Source organism: Lates calcarifer, linkage group LG15, assembly GCF_001640805.2.
Source record: "Lates calcarifer isolate ASB-BC8 linkage group LG15, TLL_Latcal_v3, whole genome shotgun sequence".
NCBI classification, from domain to species: Eukaryota; Metazoa; Chordata; class Actinopteri; family Centropomidae; genus Lates; species Lates calcarifer.
Genome location: NC_066847.1, coordinates 8,746,105 through 8,763,475, shown reverse-complemented (window position 1 = coordinate 8,763,475; position 17,371 = coordinate 8,746,105). Strand labels below are relative to the sequence as shown.

At 40.6% G+C, this 17,371-nt stretch overlaps 4 protein-coding genes across 5 annotated transcripts in view; 3 read left to right on the top strand and 1 right to left on the bottom strand.

Moving 5' to 3' along the window:
• LOC108898236 (uncharacterized) overlaps positions 1-7,742 on the bottom strand; it is a 30,774-nt gene extending 23,032 nt beyond the window's left edge. The window contains exons 1-2 of the mRNA XM_018698153.2: positions 7,605-7,742; positions 5,019-5,139 (exon numbers count right to left, since the gene is read on the bottom strand). The gene's annotated coding sequence lies outside the window, so the exon portion shown is untranslated. The remainder of the gene's footprint in view (positions 1-5,018; positions 5,140-7,604) is intronic.
• apoc1 (apolipoprotein C-I) overlaps positions 1-15,664 on the top strand; it is a 138,451-nt gene extending 122,787 nt beyond the window's left edge. Inside the window, exons 1-4 of one of the 2 annotated variants that reach the window (XM_018698292.2) lie at positions 14,361-14,460; positions 14,850-14,917; positions 15,026-15,161; positions 15,254-15,664. In XM_018698292.2, coding sequence (XP_018553808.1) covers positions 14,863-14,917; positions 15,026-15,161; positions 15,254-15,314 — 252 coding nt within the window. In that variant the 5' untranslated portion in view covers positions 14,361-14,460; positions 14,850-14,862 and the 3' untranslated portion in view covers positions 15,315-15,664. Of the gene's footprint in view, positions 1-14,360; positions 14,461-14,849; positions 14,918-15,025; positions 15,162-15,253 lie in introns of those variants that run through there. The other variant, XM_051075988.1, reaches the window with a different exon arrangement.
• apoa4b.2 (apolipoprotein A-IV b, tandem duplicate 2) lies at positions 1,326-2,763 on the top strand. The gene is made up of 3 exons (XM_051075982.1): positions 1,326-1,482; positions 1,663-1,813; positions 1,948-2,763. Exons 1-3 carry the CDS (start codon positions 1,443-1,445, stop codon positions 2,522-2,524), a joined length of 768 nt encoding a protein of 255 aa, XP_050931939.1. The 5' UTR covers positions 1,326-1,442; the 3' UTR covers positions 2,525-2,763.
• On the top strand, positions 7,854-10,207 carry apoeb (apolipoprotein Eb). Its single transcript, XM_018698097.2, has 5 exons — positions 7,854-7,930; positions 8,225-8,289; positions 8,389-8,542; positions 8,685-8,966; positions 9,063-10,207. Exons 2-5 carry the CDS (start codon positions 8,247-8,249, stop codon positions 9,373-9,375), a joined length of 792 nt encoding a protein of 263 aa, XP_018553613.2. The 5' UTR covers positions 7,854-7,930; positions 8,225-8,246; the 3' UTR covers positions 9,376-10,207.
• Positions 15,665-17,371: the final 1,707 nt, after the last annotated feature.

Sequence of the window (17,371 nt, the reverse complement as noted above, 5' to 3'; positions counted from 1 at the left end):
TATGTATCATTTGTTCCAGGAATCAATCAGTAATGGAGTCACTTTTGCGTAACCCTTCAAAAGTAGAATATTTTTCTGCTGGCTGTCAAGGTAGCACTGTACAGTTTACATTTCAGGCCTTAATACTGGAACTGATGGCAGATGGTAAGAATTATTTTCAGAGCGACAGGGAAATGGGAGATAAGTATTTAAAGTACTCAGTGTTGTCACAGTCTTTTGTGGCATAAATATAAATCAGGGCTGTACTAAAATCTTATGAATGCAGACATCAGTGCACCGATTCAACTTTATAGCACCTTAACTGGAAGTGTGTTTAGCTCGTTATATAGTCATGATAATAACAGTATTCACTGGCAATGCTTTTTGTCAGTATGTGATCCTCTGAAAATTGCTTCAACCTTCAAACTATTAATGTATTAATTTGCCACAGAGTAATAATTATAATAGTTCATAATAAATTCAGCAAACTACTTCTACTATAATTTTTTAAATATAAAAAGATGGAGTCCTTTAGCATGCTTGATAAAAGTCTAAAACAACTCTCACAAAAATATCCAAATCTTTTCAATAAAATGTCCTACTTTCAAGTCTCAGACACTAAATGGGATCTTTTTTTGTCTAGGATAACAAAGGGGGTAACAACTTGAGGAAAAAAATGCACTAAAATGCTGCTCTCTAAAAGTGGTCTCTGAGAGTTGAACTATGGTATATCTGGTGTGAAACAGCAGCTACTTTGTCCTTCAGAAGCTGACGGTGTCTGAGTCTACTAACCTTTGGCCAGACTGACACATGGGGATTTGCTGAACGTTAGCATGACACAGAAACTAGAACCATAAGTTATGGTGACATCAGCTGGCAAAATGTCAAGCTACTAGGGACAATAAAGCACATATCATACAGTATATCTAATCAAAGCTAGACATCAAAGAAAATAAAAGACAGAGGTTCTGTTTGTCTCGGTAGAGAGTTATTTATGGCAGAAAAAAGCTGACAGCTAAGTGATTATAGAGATGTGAGAGGACAGGGTTAATTTAGGATTAAACATATGGATTTTGTCACACTCTTGACACAGATTATTCACACACACACATATATATATATATACATATAGAGTTATATCAAGTGAGCCCATAAAAGACATAAGACAACAATAGACATGAATTCAAATGTTAAAACATGGTATGTGCCACACAATCACTGATATATGATGCTATAGAAACTGGGTTGTGTACTCAGTATACATATGTATGCCGCGTGGATACTCTGGCGCAAGACATCAGCGAGGATAGGAGGGTGAGGCTGGGTGACAGCAAGGCACTAGTACCTGGACTTTGGGATCATTACTTTCTGGCTTGCTATATAAGCTGCAGAACCTCGCCAGCTAAGCACAAGCACAGTGAAGTGGATTTGCAGATACACTTGCAAACTCAGGTCTAAGAGCCATGAAGGTCCTTGTTGTGCTCGTCCTTGCCGTTTTCAGTGGTGAGTATGATGGCAGAATATCATTATTCTATTGGTTGAATTTTGGAGTATGAAAATATATCAACTGGTCATGCTCATGATGAGGAACTGTAAGCCTTTGTGAGGGGGTGAATATGCACTGTCAAACCTCACAACAGGCTGTCATGCATGGCTGAAGCTAATCTTGTCTCCATCCAACAGGCTGTCAAGCCAACCTCTTCTACGCTGATGCACCCAAGCCACAGCTGGAAGTGCTGACTGATGCTTTCTGGGACTACGTTGGCAAAGCCACCCAGACAGCTGATGAAACCCTCCAGATGATCAGGAAGTCTCAGTTTGGACAGGAAGTCAGGTAGGCCATATAAAATGTGTGACCATGTGTGACATGCTAATAGTGTAAAGAACTGGCAAGTGAGACATACATTTTCCCATCTAGAATATGAACTTCAGACTAAACTTTATCTCTTTGTTTACTTTCATGTCTAGTGCCCGTCTGACAGAAAGTGCTGACATGGCCAGCACATACGCCGTCTCCATCCAGGAGCAGCTTCCCCCTGCAGCCCAGGAGCTAATCACCAAGGTCACCACAGAGGCTGATGTGCTGAGAGAGCGCGTGGGCCAGGAGCTGAACACAGTCAGGGAGAGGCTGGAGCCCTACACCGAGGACATGAAGGCCCAGATCCAGCAGAAAGTGGAGCAGCTCAAACAGGAGCTGGCCCCCTATGCAGACAACCTGGACTCCGAGGCCCTGAGGACCACCCTGATGCAGAAGAGCGAGGAGCTGAGAGTCAGCCTGGAGCAGAGCGTGAAGGACCTGCAGACCCAGCTGGGGCCCTACACCGACGACCTGAAGCAGAAGGTGGACCAACACCTGCAGGAATTCAAGGAGCGCGTGGCCCCCGTGACAGAGAAGGTCCAGAGCGAGCTGACCCAGAGAGCCCAGCAGGTGAAAGAAATGGCCACCCCCTACGTTGATGAGCTGAGGGGAAAGCTGGACCCCTACGCCCAGGACCTCCAGGCTCGTCTCACCAACCTCTATGAGTCCTTTGTCAAAACCAACTAAGTCAACCTCCACCTCACTTTTAACAAAAACAAACTGCATCTAAAGAAACACAGTTTCAGGGACATCCATGTTGTTAACAACATGACAACACAAGCTCACCAGTTTTGAAATCTGAAGATGTCTTTAGACATATTTACAGTGTTAAACAAAGATCAATTATAAATAGAGTGTTGGTCTGTGACCACGCAACACAGTGTTCTCTCTATATATTATGGCAATAAAATAAAAGCAAAACATAAGTGCATGAGTCTGTTGTGTTATTTACAAAGTCATTGTGAAATTATTATTAATTTTTTGCAGGTGATGTCAGTATATTTTGCAAATTTAAACAGAAAGCAATTACACTCATCATCACTTAAGGGTTTAACAAATGTTCCATACATGAAAACATAAGGAACAGAATTGTTCTTGGACTTGGTTGTCACACAATACTGATTAACACCAATTTCTGAAAAGAATTAGTGCCCTCTGGTGAACATGCAGAGTCACTTCAGTGTATATTCTTGTCCTTACAGTAAATGGGCAACATAGTGGCCAGCTAGTTTTCATGCATGGATTTCAATTTTGACATTTACAACAAAAGCAAGAAACATTCTATATTAACTCCAAAATCAGTGGTGAATAAAGCCTTTCTTGCTTGTTCAGCATCTAGTTGCAAAATCTTGCCCCCCAACGCCACACCCTGTTAAGTTTCAGTTGTGGGTATTGGACAGGGCATGTCCAGGTTTGTCTCTGCAAGTCTGGAAATTCATAAACACATCGTGCTTTCACCTTGTTTTTTAGTTTTTCCTTTTGTGCCTCCATCCCTGCCACCAGATCGCTCCCACGCTGCCTTACCCAGTGGCAAACAACATTCCTCTGTTCTGCCCCCAGCTGTCATAGGCTCCGCTCACTGTTAACCCTCCGCGCGCACATACAGCTCTGATTTCTTCTTTTGTCTGATTATGTGAGGGTGTTTAGTTATATCCTGAATATTTTTCAAGTTAAAAGTTTTAATTCCTTTCCTGATGTATTAATATACTGTAAATGCTTTTTGGGTTTCACTGGGTTTTGTTTTTCTTTTCTTGTTTTACTCTATTACAATTTCTCTCCCTATATGATAAGAGTTTATGACTTATGACCTGAAGATTTTGAACACAGTCATTATATACTTCAATAGAAAAGGGAAATGCAAACATAAAGGGAGCTACACTGAAATAAATGTGCTTACTACAGATCACTTCTCATGACTTCTCTTGTTCATTAAAACATGTAAGTGATAGTGCAGAATGCCAAGATTGCTGCAATGTCTTAATTCAAAACTTTTAAAAGTTTTTAATGTCTTACATAACTGTGGCAGTCATAATCACTGTTACTCTCTCTCCCTGTATGAATCAGTCAATCATCAGTCAAAGTTCATCTAATGTTCACACAGCTGTCAGAAAAGATAAAGGGATAGCTCAACATTTTGTGAAGCACGCCTACAGGCTTTCATTTTAGATGAGCAGATTGATACCACTCTCATGTCAGTATGATCAAATGAAGCTGTAAGACTGCAAACATGGAAAATACTAGACTGCCTCTGTCCAATGTCACAAAAATCTCCCTACCAGCACCTCTGAAGCTCAGTGTTTTATGTTGTGTTTAACACTGGAGGATAACTGTTGGAGCTGGCTGAGATGTAGATGTGTATCGGCTACATTTGTGCTGAGGACCCAGGTGTATGTCAGGCCAGTGGTTTCATTTTGCTATCTGGGGAGATGTAGCCATGTGTTTTACATTTAAACAGTCAGGCTAGCTGTTTCCCCCTACACCCAGTTCTTTGGCTGAGCTAAAGTAGCCATTAACTTCACTTGTTCAACTAACTAACTCTTGACATGGAAATGTCACCCAAAATGTCAAACTAATCCTTTGATTAGATGTAATTTATACTGCTTTTACAGAATACTCAGTAAAATAAAGGTGATAGATAAAATGAAGACACAACTTTCCAACCAACAAAGTGTCTGCACAGCTCGAACACCTGGCTTTATTCCTTGTGCGTGCAGGAATAAGTACACCATTAGCTTAACATGTCACCCTGAGCACTGACACAGTGCTATAAACTAAGCAAACTTACTCAGACATTTGGCTGTGTCGGCACACATCCCCATCAGCTGATACCACTCTGACTCAGAACCAGATGATGGTGAGGGGGGGCATACTACAGGATAAACACTCCATTCTGAACTTGAACATCCAGTTCAACAGCTCTTAACCCACAGACGTTAACTACAGTAACCTTGTTGACTCATCTGAGCAGATGTTTTTTTCCTGTTCGGAAGGCTGAGATCATCCAGATTTAACCAAAAACCAACTTCTTCAAACCAGCTTCCAGAGAACATCATCATCAGCTGGGGTTACTTTGGTTCAAACCATTTAAAGACGCCCTCTCACACACTCTCTCCTGATAGTCATTGGACAGAAGCAGCTGTAGTTTAGATGACTATGTCAGATAGCTCTTTTACTGTATTACCTCATGTTTCTTGATTCTCTTTGTTTCACTTCCCCGTATCACCCTCTATCTCTTTGACTTGGTAGCATTGTGGGTTCGTGTGGTTGGGCTTGGTTGGTCACTTTGGTTCTTGAACTCTGCACTACAACAAGAACAAAAAAACCATACAAAATTGTCAGGGTGTGTCATCTCCTTACTGGAAATTTATCTTTGTAGCCACAGTTAAGTAAATGGTTCTGTCTACGCAAGAAACAAAACTAAACGCATTCCTCTGAAATAAGATGGGATACTGACATCCTGATGAATGTGTACAAACTAAAAAAGGTGTTGCGTGAGAACATTTTGCTCAGAGTAATGGGATTAAATGACTGATCTTGATTTGTTTGTGTGTTTGAACTGGACTGGGGCTTGTTATCTCAAAAACATACAGTACCTCTGTGTGTGACGCACCTCCTCAAGTGACACACTATTGTCATGGAAGGTCAAAGGTCTAGTGACACCTAAACATACTGAGTTTAAACTGGAAATTTCTTCAAACTGTTTCACCTCATTGTTCTCACCTTTTAAAGAGAGAAAAGGACATTTTCATCCATTGCAAAATAACTGGACAAATCTGGTGCAATCTCCTAATCACTTAACACATAGCTGACCTTTGTGGGTTATCACACATTTATGTTATCATGTTCTCACTCTAATTACCTAACCATGCCATACCCATTTAAACTTTGTTCCTGTGTAAAGTTGGGTTTCTGTGAAAAAGTACAGAGCACAGAAATCCATTGGGTTGACAACAAAGAGACTGAGTCCTAAAGAGCAAAGGTCGTTACACATGGGCAGCAAAGGAATCAGAGTTGAACTTGATGGTGACAAGCGTTTTATCATAAGCACTGCCAGAAAAAAAAGCATACACTAAAATATATTGCATGAGTTAAACAATTTCCCTACTCTCCATGTAAGCTACTACCAGGAGGTCAAGCCTCTCACCTCGAGTGAACGTACCATGTGGAGCCCTCACTGAGCAATTAAAATAACAACTAAGATCTTTGCTGCTACCATTAAAATATTTTCTAGCAGTATGGTGGAACAAAAACAAGATACCACAACATCACGTTCACTCACCAATGACAGGGTCTAATAAATAAGTCACAGCAGCTTTTATTCAGGAACTAAATTTTGTACTAAATCTGTGATTCAGTACTGAAGCTTTTACTGACATTCAGGAAGTCTGTATTTGATTGTCTGACAACAATATTTAAAAACGTTACTCATAAAAAGAAAATAACAGGCCTGTCAGATGGAGAAGTTGAGTAAGAATCTGTCTGAGATGAAGAAAACAGTTCAGTAAAAATATGCACAAGTGCTCATGACAGTATGTTCTAACACTGAATAAAAAATTGTTGCTCAATAGGCAGGAGTAAACACTTTCTTTCTGCATCCAACTTCCCCTTTCCCGTGCCAATTTCAAAATCCTGGAAATTTCTTGGAAATAACTTTCTCCTGTGAAAGCGTACACTGTAAAAACAGAGGGATTGTGTTTTTTTCTCATGGTTCCTGTGTAATCTACTTCTTTTGTTCAGCGTCCTCATACAGGTTATAAAATAGTTTATGTTCTCTGTATTTCATTACCCATAATCCCTTTTTGAAGAGTGGGCTTGCTGGACCTGAGTATATACCCAAGTCTGAGCATGTCGCACTTGTACTGCTGACAGCTTATTTGTACCTCAGGCACCTACAGGCAATTTACAACTTTACCTTGTACAAACAGTACAGCAAGTACATTATATAAACATGTGGAGCATATGATCTGAATACAGAAAAATCACACATGCTACATTCACCATTTGAACAATGAAAAAGGAGGTGATTGTCATGCAAAAGTGCCCAATGTGTTGGGGGTTGTGTGTCTATCTGGGGTGGGTAGGTGGGGTGTCAATGGTCAGCAGTGGCAGAGAATTAGCCTGAAATGCATGATGTGATAGCTTAAGTTACATCCTGGTGCAATGATGATTTGTATTCAGGTGACACCACTTGATAATGATCAGAGAAAAAACCTCCAAGGCTGTGGTCACTACAATAATCAGTGGCAGGACAAGAATTCAAATCTGTTTCTTAAGTTAAAGTAGTAGTACCACCATGAAACAGTAAAAGACAATTACAGTAACACAAACAACACTGGCAGCAAAATGAACTCAAGTAACAAAACTTGTTAAATTTAAATTAAATTAGCATTGCCAAACCTGTGATACTTTGTTGGATACTATTCTGAATCAGGCCACCAGGCTTAAAAACTCATCGTGTCTGGCAGACAACTAAAGCAAACAACTCCACTAGCTACAGTGCGAAAATTCTGCTTATTCCTTAATTAAACTGAACTACATATTAGAGGCTTTTACTTGCATGCTAATAAAGTTTTTGTTGTTATACTTAAAGGACTGGGTGTTGCTTCCACAACTGAGTATAAGAATAAAGTAGCATATAATGGACAGAGCTATCTCTAAAGCTTCTTGAGAAAATGTATTTTCTACCTCTGTCAGTAACACGTGAAAGACACGAAAACAAAATAAACACAGAAACTTTAATCACGACAATGGACTTGAAACTATTTACCCCGTTATTCTTGTGACAGCCCGGTTGCTCAATCACCTTCACACACAAAAACAACGGAAACCGGCGGTAGGAACTTCGGACGCCGTGTTGGTGGCACGTTGCGTGGAAGGGAAGCAGGAATCTGTGCAGACAAATCACCATCACCACGTGAACGCGTGCGTGCGCGCGCGAGCTCTCTCTCACTCACCCAGCCAGCCACGACCGCCACCCCCTCCTCCTCCTCCTCCTCCCTCCACCCCGGCTGCACGCGCAGCAACAGCTTCCTGGGACTGTATAAAAGCCCTCAGTCACCATTCCGGGAGCACGGACGAAGCTCAACCTCTCAGGTGAGTGGACGGACTGCGCAGCACGAGGACACACCAAATGTCTTATTTGATGCCAGCTCTCTATTTTATTGAAACTATTTTTTTTATTTTCTAAAATACTCAATGATTGGATGTGATTGTTATTTACATCTATATGTTTAAAATTGCTTGAAATTAGTTTAAAGTTGTTTACCTTGCTTTAACTTTAGCTAAGGTTAAAACTGTAATATTCAACTTTGCACTCTTGTGAAATTCTGCTACATCTGTTAGCTTATATTGACTCTGTTGAAACCTTTTGTCCTCTTTGATTCACAGGTGTATCTGTCCAATAGCAATCATGAAAGCTGTAGCTCTGATCCTTGCTCTGGCAGTCATCACTGGTAAGTGTTCTGGTAGTTTAGGGTTTACCTATGGCATGTTTCCTTGGACTCTGTGTGTCAGTGTATTTACCCACGCTTCTCCACATGTGCCCATAACAGGCTGCAATGCCCGTGCTGTGCGCCAGGCTGATGCCACCCCAAAACCCTGGGAGGAAACTGTTGAGCGTTTCTGGCAGTATGTTTCTGAGCTGAATACCAAAGCTGATGGAATGGTGCAGAACCTTAAGGCCTCTCAGCTCAGCAGGGAGCTAGAGTAAGTTAACTTGAGCAGTTATCATTCCTTTGCCTTCTCAGTATTCTATAGGCACTGAATACTTTCCTTAGTTCCAGTGCTTTATTCCTTTCTAAATGCTCATCAGTGTTCTCATATCTGACCATCTTGTTGTGTTTTCTAGTACTCTGATTGCTGACACCATGGCAGAGCTGTCTACCTACAGAGATAACATCCAGACCCAGCTGACTCCCTACACCTCTGCTGATCAGCTGACTCAGGACCTGCAGCTTCTGGTTAACAAACTGCAGAAGGACATGGTGGATGCCAAGGAGCGCAGCACTGAGTACCTGGGTGAGCTCAAGACCATGATGGAGCAGAACACTGACGATGTCCGCAACCGCATCAACACCTACACCAACAAGCTGAGGAAGCGCCTGAACAAGGACACTGAGGAGATCCGCAAGTAAGTGGGAGGGGTGGTCCCAGGCTCAGCCTTTCTCTCGTCCTTGATAATATGAAACCTAAATGTCTCCCTCTTTTTCTTCTTCTTCACCCCCAGCACCGTTACCACCTACATGACTGAGCTCCAGTCCCGCACCTCCCAGAACGTGGACACTGTGAGGGAGCAGGTTGAGCCCTACGTCCAGCAGGCTGCCGACACTGCCACCAAGAAGCTGAGTGACATCACTTCCATTCTGGAGACCCAGGCTGAGGGCCTCAAGACCCAGCTGGAGTCCACCGCCCAGGAACTGCGCACCTCCTTGGAGGGCAAGATCGACGAGCTGACCGAAATCTTTTCCCCCTACGCCACCCAGATCCGTGAACAGTTTGAGAGCGTCATCGACAAGGTCAAGGAGACAGCCACTTCCTAAAGAAAGACTCTAAGGGTTTTTTTTAAGGGTTGTAGATGGTTGGTGATAGTAGGAGAAATGTGTGAACCACTGATTTCTTTATACCCTGGAAAGGGGGGAGTTGAGAGTTACTGCTGATATCTTCATTTTGGGTGCTCTAGTGTTCAGGGTAAGGGGATGGAAGAGAGGTAGGAGGGAGGGTGAGGTGCGTCAGCAGATACACATCTGTTTGGGATCTCTGCATAGTCACCCTCTCTTCTTTTCTTACTGACTCCCTTTCTCACTGAACACAAGCATCACAGTTAATAACAGCCTTTAATACACAAACAGGAGACATTTTTTGTACTATGCTTTGCTTTTCTACTTTAACTGTTCTAGCTTTCTACCCCCACCAAATTTTGTACTGCGTTTCCTACATTTTGTTTGGTTGTAAATAATAACTGCTGAGTTTGAGCCTCATAGGCAGGGATTCCAGCCCGTATCATCCCTAAACAAACCAAACACAAGTGTCTTTTCATTTCAATAAATGCACTGAATTGTAATGATCAGAAGATTGGGGGCCACATGTGTCTTCTAGTTTTTCTAGAGCTGATACTGAACCACTGAAGTGCCCCCCCTGTATCTCCATTTCGTCTTGTTGTGCTTCACAGAGAAGTGGAATGTAAAATGACTTGATGCAAATATGACAATCAGTGAGTAAAGTGTAACGCTGCCTGTCTGTTCTTCAGTCTTGAGTATAGAGTGTCCCTTGTGTTTCACATGTCATATGCCCACCATGCTGCTCGCTAAAAGTGCACTGCCTGTGGCCACAGTGCGCTGAACAGTGCTGAGTGAATAAAGAACCTAGAAAATATGCTCTGTTTCCACCTGTGAGTTTCTCTGATCAAACATTAAACAATTAAAAATAATTAAATGATTAAACAATAGTATATTATTTAGATATGCCAACAAGTGTAGACTCCACAAAGCTGTGATTTACTATAGTATATTTAGCCTGTAGCACTCTGAATATAAAGAAAGTGTCTAAAAAGAATTTTTAAACCTTAGAGGCTTTCACCAAATGTACTGAGATATTAACCGGAGCAACTTCCAATAAACTTATAACTCCCTAGTGAAAATTTACCTGTCATGTTCTTACATTTAGTACTTGTTGCATAAGGCTACATTAGCTAATTACATAAGAACATTTATCTGAAGCTACTGACCACTTTTGTGCACTTTTCACCCACCCCCTGACTCACACACATGAACAGAAGCCCACCTGTAGTTGTTTGCTGAACTATCTCCTTTAACTTCCTGTTCCCACACAAGCAATTCATCTTAAAGTTAAAAAAAATGTATAGTTTACTCCCTCCCTGTACCCGTACTCCACCCCAACCATCTCCCTCTCTCCATTTGCTCTCCTCATACAGCCACCTCCTTCCCACCACAACCCTCAGCCTTTTATTTTTCCACTCCAGACTTGTTAAGATCTGCCCCCAGATTCCTTTCTCTTGATCTGAGCTGGCATTTGGGAACATTCTGTGCGCCAGGTTGAATTATCTTTATGGTGACACCATTTCTACCTTTATCTTGGCTTACGTGCTCACATGCGCATATAAGTCTGCAAATATGTGCATCCCGGTGGCCTGTATATCTTTATCTGCAATGTTTGTTTCTGGCGGGGGGGGGGGTTTGTTGAATGCCATGTCTCTCTCTACTCATGTACACTGTCAGCTATGAAATTATAGATCATCATCAAATCTGAAAATATAAAAAAATAAATAAAAAATAAAAAGATGCAGATAACTTTGAGTATGGGTACTCCTGAATTTAACTTTGATCTCTCTGGCTCGTCTTATAGCCATTAGGAAAAGTATCTGCCCCCAGCACAAAGATTATTACACTGGTGGTGTCCCATTAAATGAAAAGGATGTCCAAAATCTGGATTTTCAGCTTGCTACACATCTGGACCTGCCTAGAGGGAAAAGATGGTCATGATGGTCCCTAAACTCAGCTAACACACTCTTGCAACTGAAGTTATGCTATTAAACTCAGCAGGATTTTCCCTTTGAAGTGTGGAGCAGAGGCCAGTAGAGGACACCATTTGTCCCTTGTTCATCTCCTCTCCTCTCCTCTGACCCCTCCACTTGAAACTATGCTGCATGAAGATGCAGCTGTGTTTTCTTTTTTGGAAGAGTAAGTAAACTACAGTTGCTTCATAAAGAAACACAAACCTCTGCGAACATCAAGAACAGAATCCACATTAATTACAGAGCTGGAAATTACTTAAGAATTGTACAACTAGAATTGATGCAAATTAATGAAATGATTTAATCACAGTTTAGAAAGAGGAGTGGGGCTTATTGGACTGTGGGTCCAAGAAACCTACCACTTAACTATAATGTCCATAATTTGACTCCAGCTGTGGATCGTTATTTCTTGTTATCCCACACTCTCTGTCCCCACATTTCATGTCCAACTCTCTACTGAGTGTAATCAGCAATAAAGGCAAAATACTCAAAAAGTATGTTCAGAGAAGACTGTGACTTTGTATTGTATGTATGATGGAGAGTAATATATGTCATTGATTGCTATGTGTCTCTAAAAGATGTTCATCTCTACAACAAAACATGTTTACCATTTCTATCTGTGTTAAAGGGCACTGCATGTAAAGTGAAAGAATGACTAACACTATGACTAGGTGTTCATCCCCATGATATCACTCCTTTCAGGAACCAGTGTTTATCTTGAAACTCAGACAAGTGAAACTCCTACAATCAACTATCCGTTGTTGCAAGGATCAGACATGGATGGCAAAAACAGGAAAACCACAAGCATCCTGCCAGTTCAGCACTTCTGCTCCGTCTGCTCCTATAGGGTGTCTGCACTCTGAGCACTGCCCAGCAACAACAACTACAAAAAAAGTCCCAGCAAATTAGCAGGTGCTAGCTAGCCCATGACTGCTAGTAACCCCCTTCAAAAACACCCCTGCAGAGATTTTACCTCCTATTACAACCCCCTCTCTTTCCACCATCCTCTCCCTCGCCTTCGGAGTTGGCACACAACATCAGTCACTACAGGGGCCCTTGGCCAAACACAAAAACAGCCTTTTTGTGAGCTTGTTATTGCAAATTGGGAGCACGCAAGACGTGCACTTTCACGCCCTGTGCCTCCTACAATTATTCAAGAGGAGCTTATGTGCACGCAAGCACAAGCTCATACATAAGCCCACTGGCCACTTCATGACAAAAGAGATGGAGATTTAATCATTCAGGGGTAATGTGTGAGTGTTGAGGCATGTGAAGGCTCATTTAACTCAATTGTAGGCCATTCATCATAGCAATAGCACCTTATAGGCCAGGTCATCAGCAACAAAAGGGCATTCGGCCTTTTGCAGACTGCTCGGTGTGAAAACAGATTTGTTAAGTAGTGATAAAGTCTTTAAACTATCAGACACAGACTTCCTGGCTCTAACTCAGGTCACAATCGTAATGAGGGGTTACTACAGTTCATCCAACTGTACTGTAAGTACTTAGAAGATGGACCAAATATGGCTTTGTCTGACTAACTTCCCTTTTCAAGAAAGGGAAGGTCTGGATGAGAGAGACATCGAATGAGGCAATGAAATTCTAAGTAGTAGTAGCTGTTAATGGAAAAATACATCCAAACAGAATAGGACGTTGGAGTAAAGCTGCTTGAGTCTGCACCCTATCAGTGACTTCTATCCCATAAACAAGGCAAGATCTAAAAATGTAGGTCTTACAAAATCAGGGAATTAAACATCAGAGTTGGTCAAAAGAATGAAGAATTAATGCACATTATAAAAATGTATTTGTACTTTCCATGTTCATGTTATGCTAATTTATACTTCTACTCCACTACAAGTCAGAGAGAAATATTGAACTTTTTCTTCTCATCATTTATTCAAAGACTATATTAAAGAGTAACTCCTATGATTCAGATTTTGTGAACAAAACATATGATTATCTTACCTCCGCCATAAATTAAACCACTCAGCAGGATACAAAGCAGTTTAAATTAGCTCCACATTGATCAAATACAGTGTGTAATTATAGCTTATGTTAATGTATTATTAATGATAATGATCAAATAATATAATATGACCATTCTGGATAATGACTTTAGTTTTTATACTTTTTATACTTATACATTTTGTTGCTAAAACATCTGTACAATTAAAATAATACATTTTGAAATCAGTACTTTTAAAGTGTGATAATGCCACTCTTACTGAATTAAATGATCTAAATAGTTCTCCCACCACTGCAAAGGAAGTGTGCAACTGGCCAAAATAAAATATGCCAGTTTAAATACATGACAAAGGGGGAAATAGATGTTAAAAAAAAAAAAGAAATTTTAAGAATATCTACTTGTTCACAATCTTGAATTTTTATTCTTACAGTCAAGGAAAGTCAGACCTGATCCAGCAGCAGACTCAAGTCTCACCACTTAAGTCCATTTACTTGAATCAAAACCTTGATAACCTATGTCCAATACACGTTTGACAGTCATTGCTTGGCCAACACTTCAGGTTCAAAAGAGCTTCCAAAAAGCTGAGGTCTAATGATGCTATCAGCTCTGAACTATGTTCCTTGCACATCACATCTCACCTTATCTATTGACACTGTTGTTGCTGAGGGATAAACTCTGATTCATTGATACCATCACCAAGCTGGGATCTATTATGTGTGTGTGTGTGCATTAAGGACTCTCTGCTATTAAAATGACCTATCTGCTGCTCTTCATTCACACCCTATTCTTTGTGATTGATAATTAGATACACTACACAGTGCTGGGTGATGACTTTAATCTAGATTCACCCTCATCAGTCTTCTGCTTATCACACAATCCCACAACATAATGCAATCAGGCACATAACTTGTTTGTGCAGGAATCTTCATCAGGAGCGGTATCTTTTAATACCATTACACTGGTGCTGATCAATAAAGGCAGTAGCACGTCAAGGTTACCACGTGTACATGTTGATTTTAAAGTCTAGTGTTTTGCGTCACCCTCCTAGGGACCGAGCGGGCTTATAAAGAGGAACGCACACACAGGCGCTCAAACGCACTCGATTTATTTCTCCTCTGAGACGGAAAACAGGTATGTTTTACATTTCATCTGCGTCACCCCGACGACTGGAGAGATTATTATTATATTGCTTTATAGGATACTGACACAGACACAAGCTTCATGGAGAGCATCAGATTATCCTCAAGACCTGTATTTATCCAAAAGTTTTGATGTTACCTGTTTCTTAATATAAGTCTTCAAACTCAACTGCAAAGATCGGCTAGTTGTAATTCCAGCATTTAGACGTTAATTAATGTGTTTTAAAGAATTATTATTAGAGATCTGACAGTGTAACGGAGTCCACGTAAAGGAGCTGTCCTCTCTCTGTGGTGCTGACATACGGGGGGCGCTATTTTTTTTAGAGATAAATAATTTCTGTTTTTCTCCAGTAAACCCGTCTCTGTCCTTCCTCCTCATAGAGTCACAGCCAAAATGAGACTGTTCCTTGCAGTTGCCGTGCTGATGCTGGCTTTTGTCGCATACACAGGTACAGTTACTTCTCGTGTTAACTATAACTTCTCTGCTATGGTTTCCTTCCCCCACCCTCCTCCTTCCACGTTGCCTAACTTCACTTCTCTCTGTCCATGATCCACAGAGGCTCAGGACGACACCGTCCAGGAGAAGTTCGCTAACTTTGGCAAGCAGTTGTCTGAGATGTCCTTGGGCCTTGCAGAGAAGGCCAAGACCGCCTTTGAGGAAATTCACCAGAGTCAATTTGCAACCGAAACCAGGTAAGCGCTGACACCCACAGAAAATAAGTGCATTTACACAGATATTCACGCGCACACTTTGTGTGACACGGTTTTTTTCACTCTCTACTCAGGAGCTGGTTCGACCAGCTGATAGAGAAGGCGAAGTCCACGATTTCGGAAATGGCTCAGTAAACGAGTAGATAGATTCGTGTCTCCGGACCCAACTCTGAAGGCCGAGCTCTTCACCCTGACCCTCCTGTCGGGACGCTCACATGTCACATGACAAACTGCTCTGCTGACCAGACCAAATGGTTACATCTTTAAACTAGTTGTTTATAATTATCATTTCAATGTGATCATTTTGAACAAACAACGTGAAAAAGTGCTACAAAGATATAAAAATAAAATGTTTTTTTTTTTTTAACATAACGTCTGTGGTAGCATCAATATTTATCAATGTAAAGAATTTTTTTTAATGCAATGGATTCTGTGGAAAAGTCTGTTAAGATGTTTGACATCAATAAAAGAACAACTCTGCTCTATGACAGTATGGCCTCCATATGTTCTCCAAATAACTGTATGTTAATTACCTCCATAACAGCTTCTATCCAAGCTCCCGCTTATTAAATATAAAAATATAAGAAACAATTGTTTATTTTTGTTATAAAATACACCCTATAGATATTCACATATGCACGCAAGAGAAATTCATTGCATGAACTTTTTTCGTACATTTACCACCTATTTTCTTGAATTTATGAATCAATAGATATGAGACACATATTAAAATATCACATAAAACTGTTGAAGTTGGAAAATTAACAAATATTAACAGAATGAACATGGTTTTAGCTTCATTCAGAAATAGTTTGAAAGTTTGCTGTCTATAATTTCCACTGTATCTCCTCATGTTATATCAGTGTTATGAAAAACCTAGGTGTAACTGTGCTTCGTGGCAGCCCCCACATTTTCATTTGTTTGAAACTGTATTTTAAAGCAACAATTTAAGATGTTAAATTCTTACCAATACCATGAATAGATGTGGAAAGTCCAGATATAAATCTAATGAAAAGCTCTGTCAATCAACTTGTGAATGAAAAACAAGTTTCCCTGTAGAAGTTCAACAAACATTGTCTGAACAAAATGTGATCAAATGAATTTCAGGTACTTTGACCAAATAATTCATTTATACCAGTTTCAGTACCATATCAATGGGTACTAAAGCTGATCACCTAATTGAAGAATCTAACAGATAATAGTTTATTTGTGTCAATAGCTGGTACCAAAGGGCAAGTGCCAACATGGCTGCTTTTCTGGCATTTCACAACTCCCGGGCTAAAGTCACTGTTTATGCTGGGTTAATAATCCACCAGTTGTCCCAGTTCACCGAAATCTGTTCCTGTTAAGAGAACAGAATGACAGAGGTCAGCAGCTGGTGCACAGAGGTCACAGACTGCACAGTTTATGATCATATTGCAATAACTGTCTGCGCTGAAATTAACTTTAAAATCACTTTCACTTTGATTGGTTTAAGATGTAACAGAAAGTAAACTGCTTACTTCTTGGTTAACCAGTCAGCATGTTCTTTCAGCTATTTCATTATGAGGAAAGTGCATGTACATGTTGAGGAAAGTTTGAAGATTTCGAAGAAGAGATTGAAGATGTTAGGTTTTGTCTTGTCTGAGACTACTGCTGGTGTAAAGTCTTCACAAAGTTCCTTAAACTAATAAGGGCCTGTACGTGAACACGAACTGATGAAGCCTCTTGGATGAGAGGCGAAACGTCTTCCTAGACTACAACTAAGTCCAGTTGCTTTTGATTAAACTTCCTTGAGATAACTATGACCTGGATAAATGAGAATATTCACAGACCTGTGTGTATAATGTGATACAATTCAGCAGAAACTACATTCTCTGTAGCTGAAGTAAAGTTGAATCAGTACCTCTGCAAAACAATTTAAACAACATTTGAACCTTCATATGGGGGTATTGATTGGAGGACCGTCGTATTAGATGGCATTAGTTTTATTGAGCTGTATCTACTAAAGTAGTAACTGAGTGTAGAACAAATCTAACTTTTCAGATGTAGAATGGAAGGCTATGGCCACATCAGGGACACACATATGCACACACACATCCCTAACTCTGTAGCACAGTTCAGATGTTCAAAACCCAACACACAATTTGAAAACAAGGAAAAATGACGATCCTATCTGTTTAGACAGCTGTGAGATCAGGTTTGTAAATGCG

Bases quoted from the DNA above. Each gene is read 5' to 3' on its own strand.
- apoa4b.2 (XM_051075982.1), top strand. From the start codon at position 1,443: ATGAAGGTCCTTGTTGTGCTCGTCCTTGCCGTTTTCAGTG. The intron at 1,483-1,662 runs GTGAGTATGATG...TCCATCCAACAG, and splicing joins CGTCCTTGCCGTTTTCAGTG to GCTGTCAAGCCAACCTCTTC. The intron at 1,814-1,947 runs GTAGGCCATATA...TTTCATGTCTAG, and splicing joins CAGTTTGGACAGGAAGTCAG to TGCCCGTCTGACAGAAAGTG.
- apoeb (XM_018698097.2), top strand. From the start codon at position 8,247: ATGAAAGCTGTAGCTCTGATCCTTGCTCTGGCAGTCATCACTG. The intron at 8,290-8,388 runs GTAAGTGTTCTG...TGCCCATAACAG, and splicing joins TGCTCTGGCAGTCATCACTG to GCTGCAATGCCCGTGCTGTG. The intron at 8,967-9,062 runs GTAAGTGGGAGG...CTTCACCCCCAG, and splicing joins GACACTGAGGAGATCCGCAA to CACCGTTACCACCTACATGA.